A 26523-nucleotide genomic window follows, 5' to 3' on the forward strand; every position below is an offset into this window, starting at 1 on the left:
GAGGCGCTGCTCGTGGGCGGGGCTCCCGCCAAGGGCGGGCGCGAGCCGCTGTCACGTGACGGCCCCTCACACACCCACCCCCCTCAACCCGCGCGTCCGGGGCGGGCCGCGGAGAGAGCCTGGGCGCGTCACGTGACTCGGGCCGAGGCTGCCAGCGGGCAGCGGCGGTCCTGTGGTCACGTGAGCGGGCGTGTGAGGCTGGGCGGGCATGCGTCACGTGGCAGGGCGGGGCGGGGCGCCGGGCGCGCATGCGCGGGCAGAGAGCGGGCTGGTGCGGGCCGGGCCGGGCGGCCGCTCCCCTCGCTGGCAGTGCTCGCTAAGATGGCGGACTTCCTGCCGTCGCGCTCCGTGCTGTCGGGCTGCTTCCCCGGCTGCCTGCTCACCAGCGGCGAGGCCGAGCAGCAGCGCAAGTCCAAAGAGATCGACAAGTGCCTCAACCGCGAGAAGACGTACGTGAAGCGCCTCGTCAAGATCCTGCTGCTGGGGGCGGGCGAGAGCGGCAAGTCCACCTTCCTCAAGCAGATGCGGATCATCCACGGGCACGACTGGGACCGGGCGGCCCGCGAGGAGTTCCGCGCCACCATCTACAGCAACGTGATCAAGGGTGGGTGAGCGGCGGTGGGGCCGGCCTGCCCCGTGAGGGACTGGGCCTGCGGGGGCTCGGCCCGGCCCGGCCGGGGGGGGGGGGGGGGGGTGTTGGCGCCCTCAGGGCGGGAGCGGGGTTTTCCTCGGGCCGGCGAGAGCCGTGGGGTCCGTGCCTCCTGCCGCCTTCCTTTCGGGCGCCTCACCCTTCCTCCCGCCGAGGACGAGCGTCAGCGGCCGGCGAGCAGCCCTGCTGCGGGCCCGCGGGATGTCAGCCCCGCCGGGACGGGCGCTGGCCCGGGCGCGGCCCGCCGCGCTGCGGAGGGCGGCTTGTCTCCTGCCCTGGGAACAGCGGCTTCAGTCCCGTAAGGTCCCGAGCTTTGCCGTTTCCTGGTGATGCGATGGCGGTAACGAGCGGTAATGGACGGGGGGAAGATGCACCTGAAAGTGCGTGAGGATGAGAGGTGTCCTGTGCCTGAGGAGGAAGCGCTCTCCGCATTTCGTCGCGGTGGAGGGAACGTTGCCATCATGTTGGAAACTAGGCTGATACATCAATTAACAAACTCGCACGCAGACCCACTTTTCATAGATGCGTTGCCAAAACACATGGTTTAGTATCGGGCTCTTGATTTCACTGCTGTCATCCTCACTTAGTTTCTCTTTCTTATCTAAATCATTCGTCAGATTTTCGGTTTGGACTGTTTAATAGGCAAAGCCTTTACTGAATTTCTCAAAACAGCAAAGCATTGTCAGACTTCAGCCCCGCTCTTGGAGGGGACTGAGATCCAGTGGCTCTTGAAGAGAATGGATTTACAAAACTGTTTACGAATCAAGCCTGGAAAAACTATAAATAGCAAGGCAATAGAAATCACGAGCATGTGCGTTGGCCAGGTTATAGTTTATTAATAAAATAAGGTACTTCCTACTCCGTGAAAGTATACACGTAGGGACTGCAGATCTGTTCTGGAGGCTGCTTTCCTGCAGTAATGGCTTTTGACAGATAGAAGAATTATGGAAAGAGAATGAAGCTTGAAAAAATACTTTGACATTGAATAAGTATGTTATTATACAGTCATTTTTTGCTACTTCTTAGTTCCTTATACCTCTCCCCATGACTTTACAATTGCTTATTCTTTCTGGAATTTTCTTTTTTATTTTTATTTTTTCATTGGTAAATTTACTACTAGAATTAATTTTCCTGCATTTGCATTGTTGGTATCAGCACAACGATTTATTTTAAAGTCCTGTATAAGAGAAGTTTAAAATACTCTGTTTCTCCTCGACGCTATTTACCAAAACAACAACAGCAACAAAAAGTCTGGGGAAGTCTTTAGGTGATACAACTTCTTCTGCACTTAAGCAGTAAAAACATAATTTTCAGAAAGTGCTGTGATTTTAGTAAATGTTGTCTTCATATCTCTGAAAATGTTAAAGGCAGTGATAACGCTCTACAGTTAGATATAACTGGATACCAAGTTCATAAGAATACAAAGACTAGGGAACCTTAAAATAAGGTGTCAGATGTTTTAACGTATTCTGAAATAAGCTTTTAAATACACTTTGTTTGTCTTGTGCAAGGTAAATTTAATGACTGTAGAATGGCTCTGGAGATCAGAGGGAAGTATAAATATCTGTGAAAAAGTTTTTGCTTGGTAGCGCAGATTGGGTCTTTAGTTATTAAAGGTAGCAGTTTTTCAAGAGTTAAGCTTGTGCTGTGGATATTACACTGTTGATCATGGCCATGTTTTTCTGATAGCAAATATCTGAAAAGGTACTGCTTTGAGTCAGTTTTTCAGAAACTTTCTGATTTTGTTCTGGATGGATAGTTCTGTTGAGCTTTGACTGTACAGAGTAAGTGCTTTGTTTGAATCTGCAGATTTGTAGGCTAGTGAAATAGTAGATGCTGAGAAATTCTAATTGCAATGCTCTTTCATGTTGTTAAAGGTGTGAGAGTCCTCGTAGATGCCAGAGAGAAACTTCATATCCCTTGGGGAGATCCTGCTAACCAGAGTAATGGAGATACGATGATGGCTTTTGATACTCGGTCCGTCACGGTGGCACAAGGCATGGTGGAGACAGCTGTATTTTTACAGTACCTTCCAGCCATAAGAGCTCTATGGGCGGATAGTGGTATCCAGCATGCGTATGACAGGCGCAGAGAATTCCAGCTGGTAAGATTTGTGTTTCGGTGTTTTTAATTGAGTGTGTGTGATTCTTGTTCCTGTGTTGCTTTTCCATAAAACACTGATCAAGCAGCAACCTTATGGATCTTAAGCATTTTTGAATGGTAGACTTTTACACTGTGGTATTGCAAACAGATGCATTTGGCTCCTTCCCCCACTTTTTTAAAGAACGAGAATAATAAAGAGCTTCTGACATAATTGTACTCATTTCATATGTGAGAAAGCTGAGGTGTAGAGGGCTTTTATGTTTTGTAACAAAGCTGGTACCTGTGTAATGTTTTTAAAATATGATTATTTCCACCGTTTGTTAACTACTGCACTGACTTTAAAAAAAAAAAAAACCAACACCAAAAAATGGTTTGCAATAAAGGAAGACTTAATAGTAATGTAATTTTTAAGAAAAGATATGCATGGGTTAATGAGAAGAATTTAAAAACCACTCCCTTCTCTATTCCAATTTGAGCAATCTAGCAAACATTCCCTCTGTATACTTCCTGTTTAATTTTGAATGTCTATGTTAATACTCATGTAATGAGATTTTTGTTATATTGAAGTTCTCAGCTGAAGATGGAGTCCACAATTTAATAGTGGGGTTGAGATGGAGTATACAATTAAATAGTAGGTTCGGAAAGGAAGAAGAAACATGTCTTGATTCTTGAGCTGGAGCTTTAACTGCCCGTGACAGCTAAAGTCCCTTTGCTCCATTTCCATGCAAATGCCGCAAAAGGAAACAAAGAATTTAAGTTAAATTTGCTGTTTATTGGTTCATAGACTTGTGTAGTAAATGCCAGGGGCATGGGGTTTTGTCTGGGTGGGAGCTGAGAACCTTAAAATAGATTAAATCTGTTCTTGTAGGTCTCTTAAACCTAAGTGGCTTTGTGTTTTTGTGTCTTAAAAATAACCTTTGTGTTAGTGTGAATCTGAACAATAGCTAATGATGTCTCCTGTTGAGCTATTATGAATGGTTGTGTAATCATACTCTGACTTAAATAGGTTGTGTAAATACTCTATAAATATGTATTGCCCTGATCATGGAATGTCTTCTAGAGATTGCAGAATGGGCAGGTGCTCCAGTAGCCTATCACCTGCCCAGCCTAGTTCTGAGCTATGCAAATAAGTTTCTAATGAGACCTATTGCTCCTTGGATTTTGCCTTCAAAGTGATCATAAAAGGGTAGTCGCTCTACTGTAGTCAGGGTCCTCTTCTGGTGCAGATGTGACTTCTAGTGATGTGATTGCTGTGTTGGCGTGATCAGTTTTAAAATTGGTTAGATAAAATTGCTTTGTCTTTGATTAGGCATGTTTAGTGACTTCAGGCTGAGTACCAAAGGAAGCGGGAGCCATTACTATTTTGTCATCTTGAGTCTCTGAGAAGTAGGTTCTTTCCATAATTGAAGCATGTGCAGAGTTTCACTTTGAGTAGGATTTCAAGAATGTGTTTTTCTGAATCCGACAGAAAAAAAAAGGATTTCTTTCTTTTGGAAATCCCTAAATCTGTATAATGTTCTCTGAAGAAATGTAAATGTATCGTGTCATGATGGTGGAACTCAAGAGCACTTAAAAAAGTATTAATACTAATATGTCCTAATACTAATCTTTGAAAGTAAGGTAACTGCTTTATTTATACTTACATTGCTTTATTTCCTAAATCCTTTCAAAATCTCAGCCTGAGTCAAGTTATAAACATGAAAAAAAAAAAAAAAAAGAAAAAAGAAGCTGAATGATGTCATTGTATTGAGTACAAGCAGTGTGATCAGTGCTGGCCAAGCATGAAGTCTCTGTTTTACCGCAGTAAGCTTCCAGCTTAAGGTATGACAGAGCTCCATGTGGGCGTCACAATGGCGGAAGACTCCTGAAAGCAGTGCGTATTTTTGCTATGCTTGCTGATAGGCTTTGTAGAAGAGAGTTCAGAGATTTTAGACGTGCTGTAATATGGAAGGAAGACAAAATGGTTAAGGAGGGAGTGACAAGCATAGCCGAGTCAGGAGGTATAGCAGGGGGAATTTGGAAGAGACACAGACAGTTCAGTTGTGTCAAATACTGACTCTCAAAGTAAGGATTCAAGACTGAAAATTGTTAGCATTGTAGGATGGGGAATAAGAGAAAAATACTGTTTTATTTCCAGTTCAACTGCTTGTGGCAAAAAATGTAATGAAAGGGGAGATCAGCAATCATTAGGTGAGTAGGAAAGAGGGAAAAGTGGCATTAAAAAAAAGTAAAACGCTGTGACTGAGCATGGTAGAAGAGTATTATCTGACTGCGCGTATTCTAACTTCTTTTCAGACTGTTAAGTGAGCTTTACCTTTTTTTCGCTAGACTATTTGACACGGCACTGAAAAACATGGTTTGTATTAAGAGAGCACAGGCAGGAATGCTGGGAAAGTATTGTTTGTCAGGGGAATGGGACACTTTGGGGCAAAGGTAGAAGTGAGCAAATGAAGAACAGAGCAGTGATGGATAAGGAGTGAAAAATGTCAAAATTTACATAGAAATTCTGGAGGAAAGGAAGCAAGACTCTAGTTCTAGAAGCCATTTGTAACTTGGACAGATAAGAAGTACAGAGAAAGAGGGTTTAAGATTAAAGTTTCTGCATATATGTGGTTAAGCCTTAAGGATAAGTGTACGTTTGTCAGGGGTCATTGAGCTGTTCTTGCTTTTTTCGTTTTTCTCCATCATCGTTCACTTACTATGCCAGAGATGATGCTAGAAGCCTAAAGAAACAATGTGGTCTTTTTATACCAGCGTGAGAGGGGAAAACCCAGAACTTGGTTGTATTTTAATGGAATTAGAAATCAGCTTTTCCATGCCTAGTTCACTGGAGTGTCCTTCCTCATTTTGTTAACTTAAGTGGTCATGGGGACAGTCAATATGATTTATTTTCCTTGGTATAAAAATAGGGGCCTTCTGGCCACTAACAACGGTATTTATGAAAGTTCATTAGTTCATGCTTGTGCAGTGCTTTAAAACTGGAAAGAGCTAATTGCAGCTTAGTGCAATATGTGCCACTTCAATACTTCTTGAGTGGTTAATTTTATAATCCCTCAAATTTTATTACAAACCGAAATCATTCGGGTGATAGTTCCACTAACATGGTTAACTAAAGACTATTTTGACTCTGTAGCTTAGTCAGTTCCTCTAACTTACGCTTAGGATTCTGGTCATCCTCAGGCTTTCTCTCCTTCATCTGCCAAGCTTATTTCTTCTACAGCCTCTCGTGAGAAGACTAACGTGGATTAGTTACAGAGTTAGTCTGAATCAGCCTAACACTTTCTGACATCTAATTAACATTTCAGATTTCTCATTGCAAGTTGATTTCTGGTAAAAATCTCCTGAAATGACTTGGATAAACATACCCGTTATCTTAATTCTACATCACGCAAACTGATTTAACTAGGCATTTCCTAGCCTTTATATTTATACTCGTGAGCTATACAGTGAAGTGGTTGCAAAGGTTTGGTGATCTTGTTGACATTTGCTTTGAGGCACTGGCAGCTGAGGAGTGTCTAGTGCTGGTGCTGCGCATCTGGTAACATTGCCGAAAGCACTTCTGAGTGAGAGTGCCGTTGTATGCTGCCTCTCGCTTCAGTGCGTTTGCTGTGAACTTGCATTTCTTGAATTTGCTGCGAGAGTCGTTAACAGAGAAGCGTTTTGAAGTAGTCTCCAGGAGTCTTCTAATTCTTGGAGAATGGAGAAGTGGGATGAGAGCCGAGTTGCTCAGATGCATGATAAGCTTTGAATGTGTTAAAGGTTTGTTCTTATTAAAGATAACTTTGGGGTGGGTTTGGATGTTTGCTACCAGCAATTGTTGATCTCTAAATTGATACTTTTTGGCCTATTGCAAATTACACTGAATGTTGGAGGCTTTTTATGCCATGAACCTGCAGCACACAGGGGCAGTGATGAGGCTTTATTCTCTCTGCATTTGCACAGAACTGCAGACAAAGATGATACAGTAAGGATGATTGGATATGCATTTACCTCTGGATCCTGTTTACTTCTGTGATATGTCTGCAAGCGCTAGATCAGATTATAGAAGACAGGAAAAGGCGTGTTCAGCTTGAAGTTCTACTGCTAGTTTTGCTGCAGCTTCTCAGTAGCATTTTTCTGTTGCAGAGTAGTTATTTTTGCAGAGTGTTGTTCGGTTTACTGGAAGATTGTATTTTACCTTATTCTGGTTGGGCTTTTCTGGTTTCTGCCTCTGAATATTGATGGGGCCGTTGTACACATGAGAACATTAAATTCCTTCTATGGGAAATAATGAATCCTCAAATGGCCACTGCAAAGTATTATGAAATTTACCATTCCTTCAGGTGCATAGGCAGCACATACTTGAAATGTGCTTGATTAGAGAGTAGTGATCCTGTGGAGGTCAGTGGTGTTTGAAGCCAGACTAAGTTGCCAGATGTTGAGGTCTTCCTCTTTCTCAAGTCTGGATGCCCATCTTAGGAAACAGTTGTGAGGTCAGTACTTCAACGTCTTGCTGAAGTCACGGGCATAGAACCTGGAAAAAGTATTGTGCGTGTTGTTCATTAAAAGCGTCTGCATCATATTTGTGACGCTGAATTTCAGAAGCCTTTCAACAGCTTGTGACCTCCGTGATGTGTTGATATTCCTCCCAGTGTTCATCCTCTGCAACCTCCCCACACCCCTCAGTTGGAAGCTAGAGATGTCTTTCCCCTCTCCATTTCCCAGATCTCCTCTTGGTTCTGGGATTGGGTGTTCAGTTGTCCCGCTCTGATTCTGCTTGAAGTGTGTAGGTGGTGCTTTTATTAGGACATGCTTGAGTGCACAAACTGTCGGCAGAAAGTTCCTCAGACTGATAGAAGAATCTTCTTCGTTACGGATGTGAGATACAATCACCCAGCGTTTCTGTAAACACGTGCATTGACTATTTGGGCACTTAATCATATAGTTCAGAGTTCCTTTATTTAAAGACAGTGTTGTAGTTACACTGAATATTGCTTAAATTTTTGTGGGGAAAACCAAAAAGCTGCTGCTTTGTATGTGTTGAAATATGAACTATTTTCCCCTCTTTCCCCAATCAATAGGTCTGTCAAACATCAAATTACAGGATGGCATGTGTACAGTGAGCATGACTCCTTAAAGTGCTTGGAAAAGTTAGAGCTACTTGCCATCTTTTGGTCTTTATATGAAGAGGATTTATCAAAGATTGTTGCTATAACTATGGAAAGAAAAGTGCTTCACAAATTTATACTTATAATTCAAATCCTCAGAAGAGACTCTGAGTTCTTGAGGATTTGCTAGTTTTCCTGCCCCAATAACAAGATAATACAAACTCAAAGCCAGCGTTAATAAGGCTCCATGTAGGGATTAACACTAGAGTCAGACAATAAGGAGGCTTGAGTTTCCTTATTCTTGGTTTGTGGCCAGAAGCCCTTCAATGTGTATACTAGTGATTTGGTAATGGGGATTCACCGTAATATTTTAATTGAGCTGAATGATCTTCAGGTGAACTTTTATACTAAGTTAACACAAAGTGCGGATTTTAATCATTTTTCATATTGGGATTAGAATTTTTGTTTCAGCCTCTGTGAGTTACTGTGCATTGAAAGACTGTTCCTGGGACTGCCGCCTCCCCTTTCAACTGTTCTTCCTTTCTTGCCTGCTGATTTTTCTTGTTAGGAGTAAAATATTGAAGTGTTTGGAGAGCAGTAGTCTTGTATTGCCAATTGATGCTCTAGTGCAAGCTGGTCTGGTTTTACTAAGAATATCTTTGCCATAATTTTTTCTGAAGGCTACTATTTTTCTGTTTTATATTTTTATTTTTCATTACTATTATTTTTGAGCACAGATGTGGCTCTGGATTGAGAGTTCTTTCAATGGGAGCTGTCTTGATGTGGGCATGTTAGTCCAGCGCGTGCCAGACAGCAGGATGCCAAGTTATCTTCCAGGCCTGTGTGCTACACTCAGCTTGTACAAGTGTATTTCTTCTGTGTGGTTTCAGTGCAGCCTCTGAGGATGGAATTCCTAATTCAGACTCGATCCAGATACATGTTTATGGGGAACCACTGCTTTTAAAATGTAGACTTTCACAATACAGTGTGGGAGCAGAGCAATGTGTTCTTATACATACTCTGTCTTGAACAAGCTATGTCATGTTCATCATCGTGTGCCTTGGTTTCCTAAATGTTTTGTTGCAGAAAGCTAAAAGGTGACCTCCTTTTTGCAAAAATTTGGATTTCAATGACTGAGCCTTGATGAATTAAGGGTAAAAAATAGAAATGTCCTTCTGAATGTGCTGTGTGTGCCAGCAACCTCTAAAGAGTTCAGAGGAAGAGACTTTCTCAGCCTTTCACACATCTTGAATGCATGAACCTGTTCTCAGCAGATTCTTTTAAATTGGCTCAAATGTGTCAGATGAGCTTTTGCTGCTTCTGCTGCTTACAATGAAACATGAGACCTTGGTACAAACTCTCATTCAGAGCCCATTTCCTTGCTGGCTACTAATCTGCAAGATACTACGTGTTAGTACCTGTAGTGCTGTCTCATTACATTACTTCACAGAATTTAAATGTAGCAATGGCTATACTCTTTGCTGTCCCTTTAGAAATTACTTACTAAATATAAGCCAAACCTATACTACAAAGTCCCAGTATTCATAGCTGTCAGCAAATCTCTGTGCTGGCAAAACATGTGGTATGAATGCAGCTGTGATCTTCCACCTATACAGGTGAAATTAATTTTGCACCTGAGGCAAAGAATATGGAGTGATCTTTTTCATATGTAAATATGTGATCCTTTAGGATTAAGGTGCAATGCCAGGGGCAGTGTTGATTTGTGCTGCTGCTCCCTAATTTGAGCTTACTGTAACTAGACTTCACCCTTAGAGGCTGGTTAAGTCTGCTCTCACTGAGCTCACAGTACACTCAGGTTGTATTTGGATGACTGTTTTGGCTGTCGTTATTGACCTAAACTTCAGTTCATGATAAGTACTATTTAAATGTTCTGTGTTCATGTTGTACGTCTTATGCAGAACCAGCAAAGTGATAGGAAACTTTAGCTTGTGGTAGCTGAGGAAGTTGCTTAAGAAAATGTGAGAAAACATAAGTGCAGCTGACCTTACTACGTAAGAAAACCAATAGAATAACTGTACTTGTGTTTCACGTAGAAAGCAAGATGATGTCCATACCAGCATTCTGTCTACTTGCACTTTTTTTTGTAAGTATCTAAATTTACCACAAATCAGTTGAGAAGTTCCAAAGGTGCAGAGTCTGCTCTTTTGCAGAACAGTAAGCTGTATTGCTGGTGGTGCTGATGGAATCTAGCTGATACCAACTGGTATTTTGTATTGCTCTGGAATATGAAGCCTTTGTTTATGTTATCTTAAGGGTGAATAAATGGACCGTAGAACACAATATTAGTTAACTTGGCAGCCTCAAACAATAAATTTATTTAATCCAAATAAAAATCTCTGAATAATCCCAGAGACTAACGGTTTGCCCTTATACTCTTACAACCATAGTAGTTTCATGGGTCAAATTTAAATGGTCAGTAAAGAAAATGTTAAGACTATGCCAGCAGCTAAAGAAGGTCCTAAATTTTTTTCCAGTATGATCTCCACTTGCATGTCTGCATTAACAGTAAACATCAGATAAAACCGCTGGAGAAGCTGAGGAATTTTAAATATAGAAAACACCTTGAATTCTCTGTTGTCACAATAACTGGCAACTTCAGCTATTTCAGAGAAGAAAATTTTTGAACTCTAATAGGCAGTGAGCTGCCTTTTACAGCCCTTAATTGACTGTACCATGCTGCACACTTCTCTGCCATGGTCATTTGTCCCTTAAATGTTTTCCTAGTACTTCATAGTCTCCTCAGTTAAAATAACTGGAATATCATGCTCCTCTTCAGTGACTTAACCGAGGAACTGAAAAGACCCCATATTCTATTTATGGATGAGAAGTACAGGAATGTTTAATCACACATGAGTTTCTGTTTCTTTTTCCTTTGTTTAATGATACTGGAGAAATCATTTTAAACAAACTGACAGGAGTCTCTGCAGACTGCCTGGAAGCACTTCTCACTGGGCACATGATGGTATTTGATCACCCGCTGGTGACCAAATAAAGAGGATGTAGAATTTCCAGGCGAGGAAACACGGTGCACTGACACCATCTGTAATTCAAAATATATACACAAAATAGTATGTTAAAAACTCAGTGCAGGGTGATCTACTAAAATTGTGTATCTGGATTGTATTGGGAATGGTAACTGTTTTCACTAGCAGAGAGTTATATTGTTGCTTTGGTAAATAATTTCTAGTGTTTCTGTTTTACGTAATTTCTAGTATGAAATTCTACAAGTAATGTGAAATGTTTGCAGCTTCTTCGACACTGCTGCTGTATAGGCTGTTTTATGTACTTTACTGCTACTTTGAGTGAATCTTGTCAGATAGCTTGTAACAAGAGCTGATGTATTTGTATGTCACTGTTTGCAAACAGAAATACCAGAACTTAATTGAAATGGATTCTGCTAATTGAGGCAGAGGAAGGAACTAAAAACCATTTGGTCATCTGGATTTTTCATGAGGCTGAAATAGGAGCCAAATGTACTTAAAACTGAATCCTAGGGATACTTCACTGCATGCATTGCTATCTAGGTTAGGGTTCTATTTTTGAACTGTTGTGATTTAGTTTATGGAGTGCGCAATAATGGGCTTTTCAAACATCTTAAAAGTTCAGTATTGCCAGTTTTAGTGCTGATATGTTTCCATACGCCAAATATTTGTCATGTTTTTGGGAGCCTCCACCAGTCTTGTACAACTTGGAAGCAAGCAAAGCTCTAAATGATGGATGGCAGATTTGCAGACTCACTGCTGCTTCAATGTTAGATTAAATGTAGTTTGAGTTGCAAACACATGAAGTCATGGAGCCAGTGGGTCAGTGCACTGAAAGAAGAGCAAATGTTTACAGTCTGGTTCAAGTCTGTTTTGTGTGCAAAACATCTGAAGTTTATATAGATGCTTCCCAGAGTGTAAATAGTAATTGGAAGGTGGCTGTTTTGTCTTGGTCAGTGCATGTTTTTATATGACTTCTGGGTTTGCGTGTGTGTCGTGACTTGGAAGATACTTTCAGATTTCATTGATGAAACAACTTTTGCAAAGTATCGGTGTCTTTCCTAAAGTAAACTTTCTGGAAGAGGACTTTAGATTTTAAATACTTCCTGAGGGAGAGAGTAAAAAGATCTTTGAAGAAAGAAAGTGCACCTGATTTTGTGGACAGCGTATCCCAATTTGCTTTCATGGATTTATTTCTGTTCCGGTTCTGGCAGACAGAAGCATCTTCATTAGATGCTCTGGTTCTTCACATATTGTGTCCTGTATGCCATTTATTGCCTTTCTTAACCTGGCTCTGATCTCTAGAAGGGGCTGCAGTAGACTTGAGTTTGCTTTTTATTTGGAAGCATTGGTGATCCTAAGGAGAATGACATGCCAGGATCAATGCTCTGTGTTTCTAGTTTTTTTTATTGTGGGAGAGTCTCAACAGACTTTTGGGTTTTGCTCTTGAGTTGTATAAATGGCATATCACTTCATACAACTCAAAGCTATGCAGTCTTTTAAAATTCTCAGCTGTTGATAGAATATGGCACATCCTGATTTCCAGGTAGTCTTTCAGAATTAGTTGCAAGTATGGTAACAGAGTGCCTTGTGTGGAAGAAATGGTAGTTCTGTAGGTTTTAATGGAATACTGGTTCATACCTAAAAGCTGTAGTTTTGTTAAGAATCTGGCAATTGCATCCCTTCTTCAGGAGAGGAGAGGAATACCTAGCTAAGAAAAATGAAATGGGATTTCTTCCCCCTGAGGAAAGTAACTCAAAACTGTAACAGTTTGCTCTGTGGTATACTAGTATGCAGATGAAGTTCTGCTTAGTGCTTGATCATGTCTTCATTTGGTTAATTGGCATAGCAGGTTATATTTGAAACAGCGGAAATGCTGTACTGATTGGAGAAAATCCGAGTCTGAATTGTGTAAGTGAATGAGGCACTTTGAAGGGTAGTGCAAAACTGAATTCAGTGCAAGAAGGAGAAACAGCTGGTACTGGAGCCTTATTCGGAGTATTCAGTTCTAGACTAGCTTGTGCATATCTTCCTTTATCTTCCCTCTTTCACTCACAGCTCTTTGGGGATGGCAGCTGTAGCAGATGCTCCTGGGTACCCAGCAGCTTGCAGATTCTGCCGGGTGGTTGTAGTGCAAGAGCTCAGGTTGGCGTGTTCTGTCTCCCTCCGTTTGTTATCCACATTTTGAGAATTATGGATTAATTGGATTACATGGTAAATAGGGGATAACAGATTAAAGGGATATTATTGGGTTAAAACCCTTCTTAAACCCCTGTACCTTTCTTTGTTAACGCTATTATGCAAGATAAAATTGTCAGTCATGAAACAAACTTAGTGTGACTCCTCCCTTTCTCAGTGCTTTTGTAGTTTCATGCTGTTGAGCACCCTCCGCCCAATGTGATCCAGCTGTTCTGAATACAAATTCTGCTCTGCTACCAAAAGATTTTACAAAAGATTATTTCTGTGAGTCAGGATTTCGACTTTTCCTTATTTTAGGACAGATACTCAGTTTATGTGACTGATCGCAAGACAGGTTTCACTTCTACACCATGTGATGCAGTTCTGATTGCTTTGAAAAAAGTCAAATACAACTTGAGCTGCACGCAGGAGGTGCCGAAAAGAGGAAGTAGGATAGTGTTCTCGGAGGTAGGATGAGCTGTGACGCACTTGTGACGTGTACTGGTGGAGAACAGGATTAGTTGGTACTTCTGTATAAGCAAATGTAGCCTGTGTCAGAAACTCTGCAGTTTTACAAAGAAGCAGCAATTAAGCCCAATGTACTTAAATTTTCTCTTTGGAAATTAGCAGATCAGATTTAAAATGACTGTTCACATGGTTCAGCTGGACAGAAAGAAGCTAGGAGATCCTGCAATGCCTGGTCTTGACGTATGGTGTCTGTGCTTTAGCCCTTTTAAGGCTGGTCTGCTAATGCTTCCACTGGCAGCAGTACACTTTTAAAGCAGTTTGCCCTCCCTTCTTAGGGACGGAGGGATTAGTTTAACCCGGCGCAGTTGGCTGGTCTGCGCGTGGCTTGCAATAATGCTCGTGTGGGCATAAATGGGGACTGCTTTGTTTTGGTGGGAGTGCCAGTTTATGCTGGTTTTAGCATAACTTTGGCCATAATTAACGCTTAGAAAGGAAACATACTTCTCTCCAGGAACTGTGTTTTGTGTTAGCATACTCTCAAATATTTTGACCCAGACATGCAGTTTGGTAAGCAAATATACTGTTGCTTACCTCCAAACTTTTCCCTAAATAACTTTAGCACCCTTTTTAAAAGTAGTTATTGTATATGTTTGTTGTAAACTCCCGAAGCACTGCTAATACAATTGCCGCTTAAACAGAGCGCGCTATGTCAAGTGTTAGAGCATAGAAGTGGCAATTGGGAAACAAATTGTTTCCCCTCACCTTAGGAGATATCAAGCAAGTTGCGGAATTGCTGTTATAAAATAGGGAAAGTATTTGGTTTTTAAGTTTAGTTCCTTGCATAAACAACTTATAGGTATGAATGTGTAGAAGTTTTGTCCTATTCTATTGACTAGGGCATGTTTGAAAGAGGAGTCCTCATTAGAAAGCACTGGGAGGTGTGAGCAGTGGGAGACCTTAATTTGTAGAAGCCTGAAAAGTGCGAAGGAACCAAGATTATCTTATTTACCTTCAAGTCTGAGGCCAGTAAAAGAAACCAAACCAATTCAATATCTCAACATAAGACTTGTTTCAACTTCTACTAGTCTAACAATCATGTATCATCTGGATCATCTGCTTCTTTTGTGTGATGTTGGGATGGAGGGGGAGGAGGTTGTAGTGCTCTCTAATACCTCTCCCACTAGGAAATCTGCATTGATTTGGCTAAAACATTTCTCCGTTAATTATCACTGTGCTTATTACTGAAATTTCAGAAGACATCTGGTGAAACTTCAGTAGCAGCAGTATTGATTTGCAGTCAGTTGTCTTTTGAATCAGCTTGGAGTGAGGTCTCAAGAAAATAAAGGTTAGAGATACTTTTGTCTGGATTCTTTGCCAAAATCCTCAGATACTCATTTATCTGGATTAAGCTTCTAGCAGAAAAAAAAAAAATACACATAATGAAGTGTCTGCTGTAAGGATTACTAGGGTGTTGTAAGATGCAGAATTTTAAGGCTTTGGTTATTCTTCCATCATCTTTCTTCCTTCAAGCTGCTTTTCCCATGTTATGCGTGGTTTGGTTTGCATGTCAATTTAGGCAAGTACCTGCCAGCCTAAAAACATCATAGTTACCTGTTCTTACTCTAAACTAGGCTTTTAAAAAAGCTTTTTATGTTGTTGGTTTTGGTTGTTTTTGTGGTTTTTTTTTTTAACTAAATAAAATAGGAAATCTTTGTTTCTCTTTTCACAGAAATTCGAGTAGGAATCGTCAGGAGGATAAAATGTTTAGTGTTTCCTATAGTTCTAATCCAGAGTTACTGAGTTATAGTTCCTGTTTTCTTTAAATATCTGATTTATTCTTTCAGATACTTAAGGAGTCTTGTCAGTTCAGTATGTTCCACTGAACTTGCAGCCAAATGTAGATGGCTTGATAAATTGTACATTTCTTTCTTTAAACCTTGTGATGACTAAGTCTTTATTTGATACTTTTTCTCTCTCCTTTTCTTTAAGTGATTGCTATTGTAAAAAATGTAGTGCCTGTGTTCCCTTAGAACAGCTGAAAAGCCATTTGGCTATGCTAAAGTTTCAACAAATCATATTTAGATTGCTAACATTGTTTTCATGGAAACCAAATAAATTGGTGCCACTTCCTGGGTTTAAAAGATCTGTTGTGTGTTTCATGTATTGTTTTGTTGTTTGTTTTTTTTTTTTTTCCCCTCCCCAGAAATATTTTTGTGGTTATACTTTGCTTTAGACACTAACTAGTGACATTTTAGACAGTAATCTTTCTCTGTGCCATGTTTTATTTATAAAAGATAACTGATCTGGTTTACTTCAGAAGACCACACGATCAGCTACAACACACTATTGTCTTACAGGTGGATGACCAAGGTGCGCTGTAATTCTGTCTTTGTAGAAAGAGTGCTTTATGTGAAACTTGAGGTATTTCATTGTACAGGTATGGGCAAGACTAGCTAAAATAAATGCAGTGTTGTAAGGGAAGCTGTTGTTGTAACATCAAGTACTTTGATAAGAATGATTTAGTTATGTTTTCTTGTAAATCACTTGTATGTTCGCGATGAAATCACTTGGTTTGGCTTTTTTTGGTAAGGATCACAAGGCTCCAGGAGGCACACAAGCTGTTTTGAATCAAACCTTTCTGAAAATGGAATACTTGACAGTTATGAATAAAGTTATTTAACAGTCAACTTCCTGTGGTTTACATGCATTTCTGAATCAGGAGGAGGCTGAAGGGCAGCAGCTGAGTTGTGTATACTCCATCTGAACAAAAAAGGGCATCTTCTATAAGCAAAGTGATTGCTTAAAGTCTCGTATTCTGATATGTTTTATTATTTTAATACTGTATTAAAAGAGCAAAAGTGCAGTCACCTTACGCTGGAAGATCTTTGAAGCTCACGTGTAGGCCATTCATTCTGTTGTGTTGGTGTGTGTTCAAGAAGATTGCTTTATTGCAATATGTCAACATGCATATGAGAAATGCACTCGAGCCTGCGTTTGACTTTGTCACTTCTATTGGCATCTTTGGCCTGTGTGTTAAGTAGAAGGAAGCGAGCAGTGTGTGAGTAAGGCTCAATGGTATGGTTCCTTCAGAAGTTTGCAGTTCAGAACTGCTCAACTGTAAAAATTACTTTAAAGGAGTCACCTGTATTTAAAAAAAGTTCACCTGTGGCTAATTTAAGACCTTTACATCACTATATTTTTTTTTAACTAGATCTCTAATTTAAATTTCTGTTGTATGTGCTCACAGAACACTTGTGTGAAGATGACAGGAATGTAATGCAGAATTATAGAGTTTTTTTTAATGGGGGCAGATCCTGCCATTTCTCAGTCTTACTGATTTTGCCCTTGGCGTGGCTCCTTTGTGGTGTGATGGCAGCAGATTGACTGATGCAACAGCCACGTGGCAGGAGCTGGACGCGGTGAGCCACACTGGAGTTAGTGGGGCAGAGTGGGGAAACCCAGTTTCTTTTTTCTAGTCATCTCGGGTAAACCAAAGAGTTTACAGTTTGCCTAAAGGGAAATTTTAGAACACGACAACTGTCTGTTGAATACAGCCATTTAAATATAGCCACTGTCATTGATTTACAGAGTGAAATACCTAGTTCTGTATCTAACATCAAGAAAAAGCCTAACACAGAAGTTATCTTTGGTGCTGCTGCCATACAGGGTTGTGAATAGATCATTTTCTTATTCAGTTTTAACAATTGCTTGCATTGAGGCTTTCCTTGGTTGTTGTGTGGTGGGTTTTTCAGTAGGTTTCTCTTCATTATGGCATAAAATACATAGGTTCACCCCTTTAGAAAAGGATCGGAAGTCTTGCTTGGTTGCTTTATAATGCCGCCTTTTTGAAGCTTGGTTAAAATGGGTCAAAACTCTTCAGTTCCACAGTAGTGCATTCTGATAACAATCTGTGAGTCATGGCAGTTTGCTGTTGAAGAGTATCTGTAGTTAGCAGAGCTTGACTTGCTAATATGAAGATGTCCGAATCAGATAATTCAGCCAGTGCCTTGATTAGTGCTGCAGCTGTATGATGTGGAGGGGAGTCTGGAATGCGATGGAAGAACAGATGATGAATTTTAAGCTATCGTGAGTTCTTGATGCCATGCAAATTGACAAAAGCCAATGATTGAACAACTTTTATCCTTAAATACAGAGTTGAGCCAGGTTGACAGCACTTGCTTGGTGTGTTGTATTAGTTGTCTGAATAGATTTTCGTAAGGGCAGAACCCAGTGACTGAGCCAAAGATGTGGAGAGGGGAAACTGGTATGTCACTGCTTTATTAACTGTATTATGCTTGTAACTGATTGCTTGTAGAGTTCAATCTCTTGAGTTTCAGGGTGGCCACCTTGATATTTGTCTGCCATTGACTTTGATACGTGACAGCCTGGGAAGCTAAGCAGTGTTCTCAGCGTGCTTTCTGGCAGTTACCTGACTGTGGGATGTGTGGCTCTACAGCATTGCTGTTGCTGCAGGCCCATGTATTTTGCATTCATGTTTTCAGGAAATCCCCTCTTTTGGGAAGCTGCTTCTGGGGGTGTTTTGTGACGTTTACAGGCTGTGGCTTACTTGTCTGGTCCAACTGCTCAATCCATTGCAGTAGCAGTAAGCCCAGGGACTTAAAGGGGAGGTAGTAACTCATGCATTCCAGTACTGCGGGGTTAATGCTTCTTTAGGGAATGGGTTTGCCATAAGCAGTATAAAAAAGAGCCGTCTAAGATTAAAATATATGTATGCATGCACACACAGCCACGTGCATACTTACAGCCTCTGAGGCCCAGGTATTCCAGAATAAGTACCTCCAGTCTGAAATCTGGTTGATTTGTGTGTAGTCCTGTGGGGGAGGGAGGGTTGCCAGCTCCTACTAGGACTTAAAAAAGAAATTGAGTCTGACCTTAAACTTTATTTTGTCTTAACCTTCAGCTACAGACAGTGGTATTAATACTTGGAAGGCCTGAACTCTGTTCCTTTTACTTCTGCTTGAGAAGCTTGGTGGATTTGTGCATCAAGGTTGTGTATCTTTATTTTCTGTGAAATAGGAATGGTCTTCCCCGTACACTAGGATTGAGGCTAAAATGGATTTCTGAAGTGCTGAAAGAGATGTAGGTGTAAAATACCACCGTCATTGCAAGCAGTTGCTGCTGTGTGCTGCCAGGCTTTAATATGGTTAGCGTTACTGCTGCAGTTTGTCACCCTGGAGAAAATCAGCAATGTTAAATCAAATAAAAGGTAAAATAAGGTAGTAGAACTATGTTGGACTCCTTCCCTGCAGGTGTGTCAAGCACAAGGCGTGTTTCAACCAGAGTCCCAGTCTTGCCTAATTAAAAGTTGATGTTCAAATTGCATACTTAAAGGTGCAGTATCTACTTGTATTATGTAACTTTTTTTAGTACCTGGAAAACTTGCAAAGGTTCCTGGCTTATGTGTCTCCTAGAACTCTTTTTGGACTGCTATTTACCCGAGTTTACTGCTGCTTAGGTGACACGGTTTAGTGTTGAGGTTTGATATTCTTCCTAGATAAGTTTACAGAGTTCAAATTCAAGTGAGGGGAAGTCATTATCAGGGTGTAACTTCTGTCCTAATTCACTTCTCTGGCTTAGATGTTGTCACCCCAGCCTTGGATGCTGCTTGAGTTTCTCATCAAGAAAATTCAGTCAGAATTCCAGCCCTTCCATCTGCAGAGTGAAAACACAGATGGTTTCTTTTCTGTATTTACTATAAAGTAAATAAGTTACAGCTTGGTAATCAAGAGCTTTCAAAAGAAAGCATGTTTCTGCTTCTGTCATGATGCTGAGAATCCTAAAAGGGTATTACTTTCCTTTGCAATAAATTCAATCAGTACATCACCTAGTGCAAGTGAACTCAGGTTCAGCACCATCCTTGTAAGAGTTCTTCCTTAATCCCAGCACTCCGAGTTCTGGAGAGTTGACTGGAGTTTAGGCTTACAATAAAAAATCCGCAGTTCCACATTACTGGAGGGACTAAAAGCTGTATTTATTATTTGCAAGGACAGTGATGGATTGAATCCGGAAGATAACCTCTGTAGCAGATGCGGTACCATGCAGTGTGGCAGTGTGGAGCTCTGTTTGTTACTCCCAGAGTAAGAAGCTCTTGTCCAACGTGATCTCTGCTAGGAAGCTTTACTGAAATGCTTCATCTTTTGTGGTTTCTCATCCTCTATTCTGCTAGTCATTTGCTGTGCTCAGGGGAAGTACCTGTATGAATGGGATTGTAGGGCAATGAAGTTATAAATTGACTTATCTCCAGTGATTAATCCCTGTACCTGAATGCCTGTATGTGCAGACTCTCCAAAGGGGCAGAATGATTGAATGTATCTTTTCATAATGAAGGTGTGGTTGCTTCGTTGATACTCCCTGTGGATAACACTGTAGGATTTATTCAGGAATTCTAAACTTGGAAAGAATTTAACTATTATAAATGTGCCTACCTATGCTTTTAAGCTTAAATATTAACTGGCCTAAAAATAAAACACGTTGTGTTCTTAGGATAGCTGCTTAAAAAACGGTAGTGATTAAAGCTTACAACACTTAAATCTAGATTTCAGTAAATTAACTGGACTTCAGAATGTAAACTGTTGGGATCAAGTGTGCCACTTATTTAAATAACCATTTGCTTTGTTTTTAGGGAGAATCTGTAAAGTATTTCTTGGACAACTTGGATAAACTTGGAGAACAAGTAAGTTCCCTTTTTTTTTTTATCCAGTCTTGAGTTTTAAGTAGTCTTTGTCATCTCTGGGTTTTAAACAGATGAAATGTAATGAGTGTCTTGTCAGATAACTTTAGTTAACTTTGACTGTCTCATTATCTCAGCAGTTCATTACTGACAGGTCAAAACTAGAGGGCTATGCAAGGGCCAAGAGACTTTCTGGAAATAAAACTTCTGTAGAAATTGAACAAAAAACAAGTTACAAATGCTTGTCCAGTCAGAAGACTGTTAAGGTAGCACTTCAACACTAATTGATATCCAAAATTTACTCTTTTTTTTTTTTTTACATATCCAGGTAGGAATACTAAGTTAAATCAGTGCACAGGACAGTGGTACCTTTCTGTAGTGTCTACTTTAAAATAAACAAACTTGGTACAGAATACAATCTGTTTTCTCTGGGGAAAAAACTGAACCTTCTGTAGAATACTTTTTGAGAGAAATGTTGGTTACTGCTTAAATAATGAAGTTGTATGCTGATACTTACTAGTCTTGCAGAAATAGCATGTGGAGAAAATGCCTTTAAAATGGGCTGCTAGCTTGAACTCCATGGGGAGGCAATTTCTCCATGGTTGTTTCCAGCTGATGGCTAACAAACGCTGAAGTAATCCAAACTGCTTCAATTGAATCCTGTTACGTCATGCTTAGTTTCATTTTTCTTTTTCTCTTTAACAGATAAAAAAATAATTTTAAGCCAGACTATTTTTCTGCTTTGAACTGCCATTTTTCTAACTAGAGCATTGGTGATCCTCTTGCAGAATGCATACGCTCTCCAGATATCTTGCTTGAGAACTCCAGCATTGCTCTCTGAATTTTGATTTGGTCTTGAGTTACAAGGCGATAGGAGAACTGCACTCACTTTAACGAACTGCTAAACTTTCTGCTAATTGTGGATTTCTCATGGTTGTTAAATCCAATGCCACTTTAGTTTTGAAGGTTTGGGGTCTGTGTCCCCCCCCCATATTTGCATGCATTTGGGTAAAGATTTTTTCAGTTTCTTCTCAAAATTCTTTGTTTAGAAACCTTGGCCCATTCTCTGATCAAAGCATGAAACTTGAAGTCACTAGGGTTTTTTGTATTTTTATATACGCACAATTATTGTAGGTATTGATGTTGCTGTGGGAATGCTGAGCTCTGAATTACAGGTTTTCCAGTTTAAAGTTGGACTAAATGGTGTTGAGCTACAGAGGGACTCTTCAAGAACTTTTGTCATAGAAAATGTTAAGTCTTTGTGGAAAAAGTGCCAGTCAAGTTTTGTTACTGAGTGAAAGATTTGATAGGTTCTTCTGGTTTATTCTTATCTATAGGCAAGATTTGTCTAATGATTATTTCCCAAAACTGTATTAATATAAGTATTTTGCTGTTCTTATCTGTTATCTGATACAACTGGGATGGCCTGCAACTAAATTGCTTGTGAACAGATAGACCTGCAATTCGTGTGCCCCTTGCCAAAAGGGAGCTGATGATAACAGCGCGTAGGGAAAAGAACTTAATGTTCAGATATAATAAGATCAGCAAAATAAGAGTAGCTGGCTGGCATATACATGTGGAATCGGCTGGATTCCTTGCAACTGTTTGTTGTTATTTCAACTGCCAGTGCAGACTATATGTATTCAAAATATCTCGGAGAGACATTGCTTTCCATGTTGTGATTGGATCTTATTCCTCCCTTAAACTCTAAAGTAGGCAAATGTGGTAGCAGAAAGAGCTGTGTGATAACCAAAATAAGCCCTTTATAAGAAAACAGAATGTAGTGAATGAGGAAGGAGACAATTCAGGAAGAAAGCGCATGTTCCACGTCAATATCAATATGTATACTTGGGAAGAGCTGCACAGAAAATAAAACAAAAAACCAACAAACTGTCCCCCGTCCTCCCCCCCTCAAAACAAACAAACAAACAAAATGCAACCCAAAAATGGAAGAAGGTGAAAAACAAAACCGTCAACATGAGAGATTGTGCAAAGTGTAGAAAAGGAGATAGTGTTTGGGGATGCTTGCAGGAAAAGTACTGATTGACAATGGCGAAACATCGGAAGGACTTTGAAAATAGTACTCGGTGCCGTCCAAGGAAAATACTTGCCTAATGCTGCAGTCTTCAGCTATGGAAAAGGGGATCAACAGTGAGAAAGGGGCTAGTTCAGAATTCCTACAGTGGAAAGCTGCTAGTATCCCAAGGATCTGGACATGCGGGAGAAAACACAATAAGCATTCAAAATACTGGGAGATTTCTTAGGAGTTGTTGTATTTAGTTTCCTGTAGCCAGACGATGGCTGCAGACTGAGCACTTGACTGCCAGTGCCCTTATTCGCAGACTGTTGCATCAGAATAGCCATTATCTGGTATAAAACATGGTAGGTCTTCGGTGCTTGTAGAACTTGAAAGTACTTGAAAGGATTTTATTTGTGGTTGCCACTGTGGAAGGAATTTTAAATGAGTAATAATACTTGAGAGGGAGTTTGTCAGAAATTCTAGGGATAAGCTCCTTGGTTTTGAAAGCTTTACTGAATAAACAGTACAGGCCAACTCACAGGACAGTTTGCTTTGTGATCTTGTTTCAATATTAAAGGTGTATATGGCTTTGCCTATTATATTAATTGATTTTTTTTTTTGTTTACTTGAAGAATTGCAATCACTCCTGAGCTTTTGGAGGACTTTGTGGTTTTGTTCGGAAAACTTGAGAATAATTTCCTGAGTAACAAAAGATTATACATTCCTCTGTGAAAGGTGGAATGAGTGTTGAACCTGCAACATTCTCTTGCCTACATGTTGTCAGCTTTACTCAAAATCCCTTCATGCGTGCCCAGTGACATTTGATGCAGTCATTGCTCTATTTGTCTCATTGTTCTCCCTTTCTAACAATTTTTGGTAGAAAAGACCCAAGATAAGTTTAACAAATAAAGAGAAAAATCTTACTGCCCTTTAAAGTTTCCTTTAGTCAGGTGAGGGGGTGGAAACACATGTCTGTTGCTCAGTTTGGAAAGAACCATGGTACTGCTTCAGCAGTTTAACTCTCCTGCAGATTTAAGTGGTGCAGATTTTGGATGTGTAATAGCACTACAGTAAAAAAGCGCAGGGTGGGGAGCCAGTGCTTCAGAGAGCTGCTTTGTAATTCGTGCCACGATGAAAAGCAGTGCCTTCGTCATGGGCAGCTTGCATAAAGAGGCCCGGGAGTTCAAGCAAAACAATGTCTCTCTAGCTAGTTTCACTTTGGAGCTTACATAGTAAAGCAAAGAGATCCCTGGGTTTTCAGAACATTATGCTCGCTTCGTGATTTTTAAAACTGCTTTCTTAAAGGCTGTGGATCAAACTTGCCCAGCTCCCTTAAACTTGGAATGCCAGTATTTGAATTGCCATGTAGTTGCATGTTTGTTCTCCCCAGCCCAGCTTATTATTGAATTAGACTTGCTGGACCATGGTCTTACACATCTTTATAAAAGCTCCAAGTCTGGTAACTGGCACTGTCAAAGATCATTCACTAAGGGGAGACTAAAATTCCAACTCTGAAACCTAAATCACTCTGAAGTTGTGAGAAATGCTGGAAAAATGTAAGAAAGTTTCCATAACAAGTGAACAACAAAGCTTTAAACTTCAGCGTCAGCCGGCTGTTATAGGTGCACTTTTTTAATAGCAGAAAGACTTGGACCATATGCAAAAGTGTCATTCTAAGAATGAAGAAATCCCCAATACAGGTCTTGAATTTCAAGCTGTCGAAAGCTGACTAACAAGAATTACTCTTCCTGTTAGCATCTGCATCCGCTGATGATGGCTGTTCATGTAACAGTCAAAAAAGCAGTAAAAACCCACTTATCCTGCCTGTTTAATTCCAGGGGGGGAAAGGCAGGCTGGAGAACTTCAGGGTACAGCTGTCTCAGGTGCCCTCCTAGGCTGTACTGCTGGGAAGAGGCTGCTGCCCTCATCTGCCCAGTTCTTCTCCTATTCTGCTAATTGCACAGAATGTTTTGAACAAAATGAGGCTGTGTGAGTTCTCTGGCGGGGCACACAGTTGATAAAGTGACTTTTTGGACTGATACAGCTGGATGCAAAAGATTCACGGCACAAACACAGCAAGTTGCTTAGGTTTTGCTTTTCTGGCATAATTGATTGCCTGAAAAATTACTTAGTGGAGCAGCACTTTTTTTTCTAGAAGCAGTCATGCAGTATGCATGAGAACATGGGAGGAACTGAGTGCCCAGAGTTAGAAGGGGATATTATGGTGGTTACTGATTTGAGAAACCTGTTTTAGACCCTGTCTGCTGCATTGCAGTGTTGGCAGCCAGTGTGTTTCCCAGCTCTGTGGGATGAGGATGAATGAAGCATAAAGTAATCCAGAAGGAGAGTAACTGGCAGGAGGGATCGATGGTACATCTCTAAGGTTGTTTGTGGATCTTTGTCATATTGCAAATGGAGAGCTTCAGTTCTCTGGGGTACATGTTTTGGTTTAATACTGCATGTGTTTCCTGCTTTGGACCCCAGTTCTTTCCAAAATGCTTCAGTGTTAGCATATAAATGTACATAAATATGTATGTTTATTCAAAGCCTTGTGCTCTTCCTCTGCAAGCTTTTCTCTCGCTTGGAAGTCAGCTGTGATCACCATGCCTGTGACTTGTATCCTAATCAGTAAACTCTCCTGTATATTTTTATTTTTTTTTATTTTTTTTTTTTTTAGGATTATCTTCCCTCGCAGCAAGATATACTGCTGGCACGAAGACCCACAAAAGGGATTCATGAGTACGACTTTGAAATAAAAAATGTTCCTTTCAAAATGGTTGACGTAGGTGGCCAAAGGTCAGAACGGAAACGTTGGTTCGAGTGCTTCGACAGTGTCACATCAATACTCTTCCTGGTTTCCTCAAGTGAATTTGACCAAGTGCTTATGGAGGATCGACAAACGAATCGCCTTACAGAATCCCTGAACATTTTTGAAACAATAGTTAATAACCGGGTTTTCAGCAACGTCTCAATCATTCTCTTCTTAAATAAGACGGACTTGCTTGAGGAAAAAGTACAAAAAGTGAGCATCAAAGACTATTTTCCAGAGTTTGAAGGGGATCCCCACTGCTTAACAGATGTCCAAAAATTCCTGGTGGATTGTTTTCGTACTAAACGCCGGGACCAGCAGCAGAAGCCCCTCTACCACCACTTCACCACTGCTATTAACACAGAAAACATCCGGCTAGTTTTCCGTGATGTCAAGGATACCATCCTCCATGACAACCTCAAGCAGCTTATGTTACAGTGATGTGCAAAAAGACATTTTTATTTGAGTAACTTTTGTGTGTTGTTTTTTTTTTTTTTTTTAAACTAGAAGTTTACAGCAGGAGTAGAGAAATCCAGATCCTGTCAGACTTCTTGATATGTGGCTAAAAGCTGCTGCTGAACACATTATTGCCAATTTCTGCAGAAATTCAGGCTTAATCTCTTCCAGTGTAGCTTCAAGTTCACTCAAGTTGTAATTTTATAGCAGACCTATGTCTAAGTTACCTGTAAAGTGATCAATTTGATGTGTTAAGAATGTGTATGTTATCCTAGAAAATTCATTCCACCTTCAGAATTCCAAGTCCAAACTTCAGTGAAATTGTTGCAATTGTTAGACTGTGGCAGTAATTTAAGGGGGGGGAGAAACTTTTCACATCTAGCTTCGTTATGAAGACTGTGATACCATAGCTGACTTACGATTTCTCAGGTCTATTGTTGGTTAGAAATCCCGTAAATCCCTTGCTGGAATAATCTATTTGAAGCCAGGATTCCTGGGTGTAACGCACTTCCTGTTTAAGTATAAATCTTGGCGTGGGGTTTGACTAGGAGATGCTTTAAAAATACTTAGATTGGGAGCCTTGGACATATCTGGCAGGAAGTACTGATGCAGGCAGAAGTCTAGTGACGAGGAATTAGTGAATGGCACAGCACACGGTTTCACTCTTGCATTGTATGTACGTCTTGGAGCCATGGCAAAGCACAGAGCACTATGATACGGTCCTCTTGAAATTCTGATGTGGGAAGGGGGAGCAAGCTAAACTTGTATTTCTTATCTTCACTAACCAGATGTTATGTGTAGGTACCTTACCTGTTCTTGAAGCGCTTTAATATAGCACTGGTTTATTTTTACTGTCTTCATGAGTTCTTACAGCGTGCCTCATCTCAATCAGTAAGCATTTGGTGACGGATAGAAGTACTTGCAAACCTAAGTGCCTCCTTGTGTTCCGTCCTCCTACGGTATTTTCAGTGGCCTTATGTGAGCATATGTGTTCCCAGCAGAGGCCTTGTGTAGCTGACACCGTGAAGATGAATGTTTTCTTCTGGGGAGGAAAAAAAAA

The 26523-nt window shown here is 40.5% G+C and overlaps 1 protein-coding gene across 1 annotated transcript; it reads left to right on the forward strand.

Moving 5' to 3' along the window:
* Positions 1-295: 295 nt before the first annotated feature.
* Positions 296-25639, forward strand: GNA13 (G protein subunit alpha 13). Its single transcript, XM_082492065.1, has 4 exons — positions 296-604; positions 2527-2753; positions 20131-20181; positions 24876-25639. Exons 1-4 carry the CDS (start codon positions 322-324, stop codon positions 25446-25448), a joined length of 1134 nt encoding a protein of 377 aa, XP_082348191.1. The 5' UTR covers positions 296-321; the 3' UTR covers positions 25449-25639.
* Positions 25640-26523: the final 884 nt, after the last annotated feature.

Source organism: Vanellus vanellus, assembly GCF_965231255.1.
Source record: "Vanellus vanellus genome assembly, chromosome: 17".
Taxonomy (NCBI): Eukaryota; Metazoa; Chordata; class Aves; order Charadriiformes; family Charadriidae; genus Vanellus; species Vanellus vanellus.

Bases quoted from the DNA above. Each gene is read 5' to 3' on its own strand.
- GNA13 (XM_082492065.1), top strand. From the start codon at position 322: ATGGCGGACTTCCTGCCGTCGCGCTCCGTGCTGTCGGGCTGCTTCCCC. The intron at 605-2,526 runs GTGGGTGAGCGG...ATGTTGTTAAAG, and splicing joins CTACAGCAACGTGATCAAGG to GTGTGAGAGTCCTCGTAGAT. The intron at 20,182-24,875 runs GTAAGTTCCCTT...TTTTTTTTTTAG, and splicing joins TGGATAAACTTGGAGAACAA to GATTATCTTCCCTCGCAGCA.